Source organism: Sphaeramia orbicularis, chromosome 13 (assembly GCF_902148855.1).
Source record: "Sphaeramia orbicularis chromosome 13, fSphaOr1.1, whole genome shotgun sequence".
NCBI lineage: Eukaryota > Metazoa > Chordata > Actinopteri > Kurtiformes > Apogonidae > Sphaeramia > Sphaeramia orbicularis.
The window spans coordinates 30,774,288-30,786,261 of record NC_043969.1 but is presented as its reverse complement, the minus strand read 5'-3'; the positions used below and the strand labels follow the sequence as shown (position 1 = coordinate 30,786,261).

The following is an 11,974-nucleotide window of genomic DNA, read 5'->3' as shown; positions in this document are numbered from 1 at the left end:
GATCAAAAAAGAAGTGTTCTGTCAATAATTACATTGTGTTCTTTGATACAACAAACCAATAAACTTGCAGTTGTATTTCATTTCTTTTAAATCTGAAAAGATGGCTTGGAAAAAACAACAAAAAAAAGATAGATATTTTGCAGCTATTTCCATTACAGTACAAAGACAGCGTGTGTAATGTTTACCGTGGCTGACACATAATTTTCTGTGTATTTCATTCATTTTTTTTCTTAAAGGTAGGGTAAGGAGATCCTGGAAAAATGGTTCGAGCGCGCTACATTTTGAAAATACACAATTCAAAAGTCCAAACCCCATTCTTCAGACTTCCCCCGAAGTCACGCCTCCAGAGTACAGGATTGTACTGGCAGAGGGAGGAGGGGGAGGGACAAAGTGCAGTTGAGTTTGATAGACATGTCACCATTCAATCATTTCAATGGGCCGGTTAAAATGATTGGATAGTGTTTTTTCAGTCCTATCCGTTCCACAAGTGACAATTTTTTTTTTAAATTTTTGTATTAGAGCATTTAATTAATTGGTTGCAATCGGGGTGTGAAGGGGATTTTAAGCAATATAGTAAAAAATGCTCCAGGAAAACATCTCCTACCCTACCTTTACCCAAAGTATTAACACCTATTTGAAAGAATTGAAAGATGAGTTAGCACAGATCACATTTACATTTTCATCACATTTCAATTAAAACAACCAACGTAAACCTCATAGTGATGCTAAATGATCACTTCAGTCATAATTCACTCTCTTGTAAACATTCATGTCTGTTTGGCCCAATCCATGCATGTTTTTAGATGTACATCTGTTGAAATGTTATGTAGTCAGGCACTGCTGTAGATGAACTGTGGAGTAAATGCACCAACTTTTAATAAAACAACCACTGGTCACACCTCAGATGCTTAGTGATCCCCTGACTTTCCCTCTAGCACCACCCTGAGGCTCACATCTATGGTTTCAATTGAAATATCTCAACATGGACCAGATGGACGCCATTAAATGTGTCAAACACTCGTTTCCCTCTGGAGGTGAATTTATGACTTTGGTCTGACTTTTTTTTTTCCCTGTAGCCCCATCATCAGGTACAGTATTCAACTGGTATAATTTGATGTGGTTCACCTGCAAAGCTAAAGACATTTCTATCAGCCTCTGTGCTCAAGGACAATGACCTGAAAGTCACTGGATTATATGGAAATAGCCCTTCATTTCAATATAACTTAATTGGTTTTTATTACAAAGAACATAATGTGGCGATGAAGGTGAACAGTAGGATCATTATTATAATTAAGTGTTCAATGAACCATAGCCTTTATCAGTTTTCAAATTAATATGATTAATTTATCAGTTGCTATTAATTGAGAAGCTGATTATGTTTCTCAAGTGGTTTTCCACAATAATAACTGAATCCAAATGTATAAAAATTTCTGGTGTTTGGAACTTAACAGCACTAGCAAATACACTACAAATAATAATAGTTTTTTTTTTTATTTATTAGTGCCTTTTCTCAAATATGACGGTGAGGTAACTTAAGGCAACAACAAATAATCTGGAACATTTATTCTGAACAAAGACAAATAAGTGGTGCCAGGCACGACAAACCCCACCCCTCACACATAATATAGCTTATTTTGGCATCAATCCAGCTGATGTCATCATGTCTATGTGTGTGCGCTGATGACAGCATATGAATTGCCTCTATATATGTGGCAAGTTTGTGCAACAAAATTGATGTATTTATAGACATTTGAAATTTCGCCCATTATAAGTAAATGGAAGAAAAAAAGAGTTAAAAAATTCATAAAAAATGTAAACTTTGACCTACTTTCCCCCAAAATGTAATGGCATCTATTCTGGGTCACTGGCAATCTATAAACCAAATTTGGTAAGAATTCAACCAATAGTTTTGCTGCTACAGACATGTGAAATTTCACCCATTATAAGTAAATAGGGAAAAAAAAAAGATTTGAAAATTCATAAAAAATTGGAACTTTGACTGTTCCCAAAATCTGATGAGTTCTATTCTGGGTCACTGGCAATCTATAAACCCAATATGGAATGAATTCACCCAATAGTTTTGCTGCTAGTGTTAACAAACAAACCAAACCAAAAACAATACCCCTTGCCTGACCTTCTCGGGGGCGTGGTAAATATAGACAGACCTCTAATCCTGTCTTTTTTTTTTTTTTTTTGCAAATTCAAACCATAAACCCTTATTGCATGATTCCAAATGAAGCTTCATAAACTCTTTTGGTATTTAATTTCTTTAATATCACTTGTGATTGATACATTTAAGTGCAACAGATATGCAGTTAAATTCACTTGGTGTTATAACAATACTGTCAAAGTAAGTGCTGGAAGTCAGGAGAGGTTTTGAGAAGATAAAGGAGTTGAAAAGCTGTAAAGTGTGCATGATTTTAGTGTCCTGAATGTTACCTTAGTGCTCCTAAACAAAAATGAAGGCGAAGGGTGAAAAGTTAAATTTTTCATATATGTACAGCTGTAAAACCAAAGCATTCCTTCCATGTGAATAAAATAAAACACAGTAAGATAAACTAAGTCAGCTCTAACTGTGCAGACATCTTGATTATCTCTGGAGACACTTGTTATTTTATTGCTGATACGAGTTAATATTAGCCTTTTTAAAGGTTACTCTTCATAGTGTGACTCTTGCAAAAAATACAGATGGTTAAAACATACATCTCTGCTAAGTGACATTTGTTCTTGTTTGTGCAAGGCCAAAACATTTCTCTCCTCTGTCACTATTTCATGCTCAGCTACTTGATTTATACCCACCTCAGTATCTCTGGAGGTGTACATCAGTTTTTATTTTTTAACATTAATTATCCCCCTTTTCTTGAACTCCTATGGAGTCCCAACAAGGCCACTTTTTTGACAAATTGCTTTGTAAAGTGGCACTGCAGGGTGTTGTACAATTACAACAACACGATTTTGCTGAATTCTTCATTCCTTTGTGTTTTTTTTTCTTTTATAAGACGTTCACAGTCAGCTTTTTCCAACAATTACTACCAATTCACTCAAATGCAAAATATCAACGACTGTTTTTACTTCTTCCATATAAACTGTCTTTGGTTGAAGCGTGCTTATTTCAACGCAGCTTTGGAGTTCAGTTTTCGTAAGGGGAGCACATCCTCTACCCATTCATTTGGGGAGGCTATCATGCGTTCCCACAGAGCCACTTCATATGGAGTTGAATCCATCCAGTCGACCATGGCTCCATAACTTCTACCTATAAAGAAACATAGAAGCAAATACAAACACTGAAAACATTTCAGTGCAAAGGACTCACTATCGCTTATTTTAATCTGGAAATTCAGTTTTTATAAATGTAGTTTTATATTAAACCCTGCCAAGGAGGCTCAAACCAAACAGTGTTACAAATCCAGAAATCCAGAATATAAAATAATATAATATATAGTGATCACACAAGTAAACAAGAGAAGCACTCGGAGAGCGCAGACCCCCACCAAGACAGATCTGCGAGCCCCCCCCCCCCCCCCCCCCCCCCCCCGGGTTTGTTTGTTTGTTTGTTAGCAAGATAACTGAAAAAGTTATGGACGGATTTTCAAGAAATTTTCAGGAAATGCTGATACTGGCACAAAGAAGAAATTATTAAATTTTGGTGGTGATCGGGGGTAGGGGGTGGGGAGTGGGGGGGCCCACGGGGGGCCCCACTGATCTGCCTTGGCCGAAGTCTGCGCTGTCTGTTCTAGAAAAGCACTCGGAGAGCGCAGGTAATCAATAAATAGGACAAGTGATTAAGTACACTGTTGACCAAAAACTTTGAATAAAGTATTTTTTTTACCTCTTCTACCTCTGCTACTACTACTACTACTACTACTACTACTACTACTACTACTACTACTACAACTACAACTAATAATAATTTTAAATGCTCTAAATCTTCTAAATGAGTTTCTACATCACACAGTCTTAACACTCCCAGCTGATCAGCTGATGACAACTACATCTACTGGAGTGAGATCTGTTAACATACCCTGTATTTTGTGACAACAGATCCTTGTTACCTCCACCAAGGAGGTTATTTTTTTGCCGGCGTTGGTTTGTCTGTCTGTTTGTCTGTCCGTGTGCAAGATAACTCAAAAAGTTATGGACGGATTTGGATGAAAATTTCAGGAAATGCTGATACTGGCAGAAGGAACAAATTTTGGTAGTGATCGGGGGGGGAGCTTGATCGGCCTTGGCAGAGGTCAGCGCTCTACCAGTGCTTCTAGTTGTACCTGTCCCAGTTCCGAGCCTCAGGCCCCCCAGCAGGTTACTGCCCAGTCTGTCTCGGTCCAGGACTGTGAGCTCGACGCAGGCCTCTGTTAGGTCAGCCTCTCTGATGCCGTCGTACACCATCGTGTGGTTAAACACCGGGTCCACCGTCCGCCGCAGGACACGAGTCTTCTGGCGACTCTTTCTGCTTGTGTCTGGGAGGACAAAGCTGAGATAAGAACACATCTGTTGGTTAATATGTTTATAAACCCTTTTTCAATGATTCATGCTAATTAGAGTCTTATGATGAATCCACTCACACATCTGACTGTTATAAGTGTAGCCAGTGTCTAAGTTGAAAGACTTGAACTAGAAAAACTCCTGAAACAATGCACTTTTATGCCTTAAAATGTCATCTTCTTCTTTTTCCTCCTCTTTTTATTATCATTATTTATAACTGTTACTATAATACTTCTGATATTTTCATTGTGATATTTTTTTCAATGTTTTAATTGTTTTTATTCCTTTGATTTATGTCATTGTTTTTCTTTTTACACTGTTTTTTTGAACTTGTTATCACTTTTTGCTCTCACTAAAATAAAAATGTAAAAAAATATATCTTAGGAAAGTCAAATAATCTTATCTAAAGAGCATTTGACAATTTCACAAACACCATTTCAGCCGTACATAAAATGTTTTAGTCTTTTTTTTTTTTTTGGGGGGGGGGGGGTGCTTTTACATTTTTCATCAAAATGAAAAAGCACTTTTCTTTAAATATTTATTACTTTAACTGACATACCACTTCACATATGGGTCAATGGTGGCTCTGATTAAAGGCAGGTTCTTGCATTCTTTCACCCAAATGTGAATCTCTCCGCTGTTTGCATTGTCCTTAGCTAATCCTTTAAACAAGAAATGACACAAAAAATAAATTAAAATGTACTTTGAATTGCTGTTAATGTGGTAAGTAAAATGGTTTTCAAAGAACAAAGTAAATCTTAATGCAGACCGTCACTGTGGCTGATTTGAGGCAAAAATCGTATGGCTAGTCTCATCTCTCCTTGACCATTTGAGGGCACCAGAGCGGGTGTTGTCTGAAAAGGGGGCAAGAAAATGTGTTACATTGACAATACATACAAAATCCTTCATTAATCCCCTCAATTCCTGTGTATCCAGGTTATGCAGTAATTAAAGTGCATGGGATATTTCCGGATCAAGTAGACTCTTCACTCACAATCTTTCTGTTATCTGTTATTTGATGAGAAAATAACTCCCGCAAATAAAGCAGAGAGGTTGGTGTGTGTGTGTGTGTGTGTGTGTGTTCCTTACCCTGGCTTTTAGAGCTAAGTAGTTCATCTGGGTGTGGTCAAAGTCCCACTTGGAGAGGTCTACATCTACTTCTCCTAGAAAACTATTCCTGCCAAAGGTGTCATGATGCCAAACAGAGAGAATGAGAGTCTGGGTTCTGAGGTACTCCATGCGAACCCGATACTGTAGAGACAGACAAGAGCTAAGCTGCTTTTGTTTGCTGATCGACAGGAACAGCCAGTATTAAGTATTACAGTGTGGGAAAATGTGCAGGTTTGGTACATTCTTACTCTGAGAATTTCATTGAAAATTGGGTTTAGTGTCTTCTTTTTTACGGATGTTTTCCTCTTTCCTAGATTAGCTTTATCAGGAACCAGGTAAGTTTTTACATACCTGAAACAACAAAAAAAAACAATGTTGATATGACTTTTCTGAGTCTTTGGATGAATTTTGTTACATACATATGATTTCATCGTTTCAGAAACACAGAAACCCATATTTTTCGTCTTACAATACCCAAATGTGGTAACTGTAGTCTTGGAAACAGAAGCTCCTGTAGCATGAAAAAAAAAAAAAAAAAATCCAGGCTTCTGATCACTATCAGACGCTGCTTATATCGAGTTTCATCAGAAAAACTATGATAAATGAGGTAATTATGTAACCACTGAGAAAGATGAAAACAAAGCCCATGGGAATCATATTTTGTGAAGACATCACCAGGCTGCCAGGGACACAAACTCAAATAATGCATTTATATAACTTAACAAGACCAAAAAAACCCCCAAAAAATCCTATCAAGGTCTGTCTGTATATTTGTAGAATCATGTTTATAGAGGATACAGTAGCTCATCTAGGTACAGTCAGATCTTCAATGTGATAAAATCAACTAGTGGACATATTAACACTTTCCATTTTACTACATACTGAATGAAACTGTTCATCCTGGAATTTTGCTGATTATACTGTAATGTAAACACTTCACAACATAGATTAAACAAATAAATACAATTATTATACAATTATTAGATCAATTAAAACTATGATCACAAACTACTCTAATTCTAAATGTCACTGTTTCTCTATTATTTAAGTATTAACTTGGATCACATATAGATATACAGCCTTACATATTACATCAAAATATTCTACTTTTGTTGCATAACAATGAAAAGAAAAAAGTGAAAAGGAGTAGACAGTAGAATTACAAAAAAAACAACAACATCCCTATAGAAAGTACATTGATGACTGTTAAAATATCCTGTAGGAAAAAAAAAAATCCCATGTCATAGACCCGTAGTAAGAAAGTCTTGTATCTAAATGCTTTATCCATTACACCTAGTTATACATTAACATAAACAGAGACAATGTGTGTGACTCTTTGCATAAGCACCTGTTTGCTTGTTTTCCAATGTACCACGGTAACAGATTGGAAAGAAACCTCAAAAAAACCAAACTAAACAATCAAAAGCAGCTGCAAAATATAATAAAAAATATATATATTAAAAAAAAAGATGAAAATGACCTAGCATTAAGGGTAAGAAATGTAAATAAAGATAAGAAAATGATGAACAAAATTAAAAACACTGGTTTATAACAGCTGTTTTTAACCTGAAACATTTGTTTTTACTGCTGCACATACTTTACATTTATTCAGATTGTATCTCAGTACACAAACTGAGAAATGCATATGTGTGTACATTATAATTTTACTAAATCAACAAAGCCTACAGACTTTTGTACAGTACTGTATAACGTATGTACTTAAATAAACTAATACACTGCAAAAAATGCCATGCTAGAAATAAGCCTAATATTCCTAAATCTGGTCAAATTACCTTATATTGAGCAAAGAAATCTGCCAATGAGGTAAGAAAAAAATTCTTGGCTAGAATTATTTAAACAAGCAAAAAAATCCATTAACTAAAAAACCATAATGTGCCATAAAACTAGACAAAAATGCTAGAATTTTACCAAAAAGTGCTTGGCAGAAGAAATAAAATCATACATAAAATAAATCATTTTTTGCAATAATGTAACTATTTTTTAATGATATTGTTTTAACTGTTTATTCTGTTTTCTCTATATCTTTAAAAATGAGGGCATCCACCTCAGTAATTTCTCGAGTTATGAGTACAGGCTGAAAGAATGTCTGCTGTGGATTTCAGTTTCACTACTCACGGATCGGAGCGGCCCCTTTTTGGGTCGACTGCAGCCAAGTCTTGGCACTGAGCCACAAAAATGTGAAACTCTCTGAGCTTCTGCACGTAGTGGATGGAGAAGTGGATGTTTCCTTGAACCTCCAAGTCTGCGCTGTACATGGTCATCACACTTCCACTCAGCTAAAAGCACACAAATATACAGTACATCAATTCACTGAGATTTCATCAGTCAGGATGGATTTTTGTTAACCCTCAAAGACCTAAATAGTTACTGGTGACTGAACCTAAAATATCTGATAACTTTTGAAATACTAATCCCATCAACATATTGAAATATATTACATTATTGCTTCATAAATTGATGTTATTAACTTTTAGAGATCTATAACTACTTTTGTGGCAACGTCCAAGTAAATTTCTCTCTACCTTTGATCTTTTCTGAGTGATTTATCAGCATTTATTATAAAATTATCCTCTGCATTGTCCATCTTTCAGTGAATAAAGGGTATTTTCCTTATTTCCTAAAAAGCAGGCAGTGACAAAAAGCAGCTACTGATCTAACATGTTTACTAAGTTTAATTTAACTGTACTGATAGAGTTAAATAATTCAGGTAAAATGTACTTTCTCAGATTTTCAGCAGCATCAGACGTGCCTTATTTGGACATTCAGAGGTTCTGTAATGATCATGGAAACATTGTCATCTTCTAGAATACTGATTCACCAGTAAAACCCATGTCGTTTGACAAACAATGGTGGTTGTAGACACATTTATCTTCAGTTATAGTGATACTTTTTGCTGAGAAAATCACTTTTTCTTCAAAATTATAACATTATCCTCTGTATTTTGAATCTCTGTATTTCCTTTTTTATATACAGGATATAATTTACTGGCCATGATGTTTCTAAAAGCTCAGAGTAAATCCAAAGGCTATTATATAAAAACAGAGAAAACCTAAGAAAAAGTGTTTTTTCAGCAAAATATCTTATTACTGAACAGTTGTTATAATAAACGGTGGTAAATCACTTAGGAAATTAAATGTAGTGAGTAATTTATTTAGGAGTTGAAGCCACAACATTTCTGGACCTTTAAGGATTAATTTACTGATCATGTAGATCAGAGGTTCCCAAAGTGGGGTACACATACCCCCAGGGGTACTTGGAAGAAGCCCAGGGGGTACTTGAAATTTTTTTTGGAAAAATACATTAAATAAGTCATCATGAACCGAATACAAAATAAAAAATAATGAGAATTAATGCTGAAATATAAAACACAATAAATAGATTCATATAATAGTTTTATCGTCGATCATCTTATTCAAGCTTTGGTAACATGTTATATATATGGTATGGTATATCATTCAAAATGAGTTTATTTGAGTAGCTAAGTAATAATGTTTTGTTGATGAAGGGTTCATTTATTAATTAGCGACCAATTTATTTATTTTTTCTTATCAATGAAAGAGGGCACTTTTCAGTTAATATTTTGACCACAAAATTTACTTTAAAAAATGTGTTATTTTTTATATATTACAGTTAAACATATGTTATTTGTTTACAAAGTTTTGAAAATGAGATGGATGCCTTTGGCACAGGACCGAATTTTGCTTAATTTTTTTCCATCAGAAATACTGAAGCGAGACTTGGAGGTATTTGGCTCAAAAGGTATATTTCAGGGGGTACTCCACTGTAAAAAGTTTGAGAACCACTGATGTTGATGTTCCTAAAAACTAAGAGTAAACTTAAAGGTTATTATATCAGGACAGAGAAAACTAAGGGAGAAGTGAAAGAGAGACCTTTTCAGCAAAATCTATTATTAATGAACATAATGAACATTGAAGTGTCTACAAATACTATCATTTGTCAAACTACATGGGATGTATGGGTGAATCAATATTAAGATGACAATGTTTCCATGTTCACTACGGAGCCTCTGGATGTCTAGATAAGACAAATCAAAAGCAGAGAAACTGCATTTTACCTGAAATATTGATCTGTATTGATGGGATTAGTGGTTAAGAAGTTATTAAACATTTTATATTAAATGTAGGAAAACGCTGCAGAGGACAATATTATAATAAATGGTGAAAAATAAAGAAAATTCATTTGGAAGTTGCCGCAAAAACAGTTGTAGGTCTGTTTTTAGGGGTAAAAGCTGAACATACAGAGGATGCAGAGGCCATGCCGGAGGAACCGGTGAGGTTGGTCATAGAGCTGCCCATGATCAGTCTGCCTTTATGGTAACTGTCCTCACAGGTGGAGTCGTCAGCGTCCTACAACACACACAACAGGGACAGACAACTGTGTGATGGACAACAAGCTTCGACTTACTGGAGGGTCCGATCAAGTGAAAGTGAACATCAACATGAAAAAGCAAATTTGCACACATCATTTATCAAGTGGGCTCATTTTTTAGCTAAAGATCTCTAATTTATGGAACTGTTATCCTTTATAAAATACCACTTGTAGAAAAAAAGTTACAACCCCTTTTATCGATTGTACGTGTTACATCATAGCCATAGCTTGAATTTGACGCTAAAAATTATATCTAAATAATTTGAAAATGTATACAATCTTTTGGTTATATAGATGATTGTTAAGTTTCAAGTATTACATTTTCATTACTTTGTGAATATTATTGATATTTATGAGTTTGAACATTTGTGAGTTGATTAAAAGGCCCTGTCCACGTGTTATCACAAAAATACCAAATTTTAATTTTCAAGTTACTTATAATTCAGATATTTGAGTGAAACTTTCAGAATGTATTGATCTTTTGATACATTTTGGGTGATGCATACAATGGTAAAGAGTCGTCCATGTGTTACTATGGCAACCTGTCCACGTGTTACCACATTCTCATGTCAATAAAACTGAGACTTTTCAATATTTTATTCCAAAATTTATTTTCAGCATAGTTGAATATAATATCTGAAAGGTTTTGTCCTACTTGATATAAATTTCTGTTGAGAACCGCATATTTTGAATTTTAAAAAACTGATGTCCATTTCAAGTCCACGTGTTACCGAGCAGTAATTTGACATTTTCACCTAAAAATTTTAACTCCCCAAATTTTGTTATATATAATGCTCAAGTGCGTATAAATAACTACTCAAATATGTATAAAACATGCATATAAGTTACTCTGTTTACATGACAAAGACTCTTGAACATGAAATGTGTCCACGTGTTACCACTTGATCGGACCTTGGACTAATTGGGGGGGGTGGGGGGGGTTACCTCCTTTTCTAGAAACGAAGGCACTGATTTACTCATCTTCTTCAGGTGGTCTGGATCCAAATACAGAGGTGGGCAGGGCGACAGGATGGAGGACTCTAAAGAGTGGAGGAATCACAGGATGCTTAATCTAATTTGCCAGTATGTTTGTAAAAATACCCAAAATTGGGTTCCAGGAAATTCCTACCATCACTTGTGCATCTGAGGTCTGTCGTCAGGTCTGGTCTTCTTTCTTGCCCTGTGGAAAGAACCCCGGTGGAATACAATTACCCCAAACTCTCTGTAAATGTAGCTAATAAGTGAGTTGACACTATGAAACTTGAAACTTGCTTACGTGGTGCTGATGTAGCTGTGATGTCCTCCATACTTTTAGCCAGGTTTTTAGGTCGTGCTTCTGCTCGCCTCAGTGCTCTCCTTACAGGGCTTTGGTTGTCATCAATTTCACCTGTGCATTGAAACATGGATAAAATAACAGGATTTATTTACTAGTTTATACATGAATTGGTTGTGGTTACTGGCATCACAGTAGACCAGGGCTGTCAAACATATGGCTCGTGGGCCAAAAGCGGTACCCACATTCAGCCCACTTTGATCTCATGTGGGTCAGATCAGTAAAATAATAGAAAAAGAACCTAGAAATAATGTTGACTCCCAATTTTTCTCTTTAAAAATGTAAAATTACATGAAAATGTTTCATTTTACAAACTATTCTTTCACAAAAAAGTACATAACCTGAACAAATATGAACAACCTGAGATGTCTTAAGAGAACTAAATGCAATTTTAACAATATTCTGCCTGTTACTAAATGTTTTGTACATTTGTGGATCCACTGTGATCTGTAAACTGTAATGCACATGTATAAATGAGAAGCTGAGGCATAATATTGTTGAAATTGCTCTTATTTTTCTTAAGAAATTTCAGGTTGGTGTTCATGGTTATGTTATTCACATTTTTTTAAAGAATAGTTTGTGGGTGTAAATACTGTCATGACGTAATAGAATTTTTTTTCACTCTAAAACACAGAGAAC

At 35.2% G+C, this 11,974-nt stretch overlaps 1 protein-coding gene across 1 annotated transcript in view; it reads right to left on the bottom strand.

Annotated features, from left to right (window-relative positions):
• Nucleotides 1–2,246: 2,246 nt before the first annotated feature.
• Nucleotides 2,247–11,974, bottom strand: part of sytl2b (synaptotagmin-like 2b) — a 28,214-nt gene continuing 18,486 nt past the window's right edge. The window contains exons 10-20 of the mRNA XM_030153004.1: nt 11,279–11,389; nt 11,132–11,182; nt 10,948–11,042; nt 9,873–9,980; nt 7,729–7,889; nt 5,841–5,943; nt 5,572–5,733; nt 5,252–5,336; nt 5,042–5,144; nt 4,266–4,471; nt 2,247–3,253 (exon numbers count right to left, since the gene is read on the bottom strand). Coding sequence (XP_030008864.1) covers nt 3,108–3,253; nt 4,266–4,471; nt 5,042–5,144; nt 5,252–5,336; nt 5,572–5,733; nt 5,841–5,943; nt 7,729–7,889; nt 9,873–9,980; nt 10,948–11,042; nt 11,132–11,182; nt 11,279–11,389 — 1,331 coding nt within the window. The 3' untranslated portion in view covers nt 2,247–3,107. The remainder of the gene's footprint in view (nt 3,254–4,265; nt 4,472–5,041; nt 5,145–5,251; nt 5,337–5,571; nt 5,734–5,840; nt 5,944–7,728; nt 7,890–9,872; nt 9,981–10,947; nt 11,043–11,131; nt 11,183–11,278; nt 11,390–11,974) is intronic.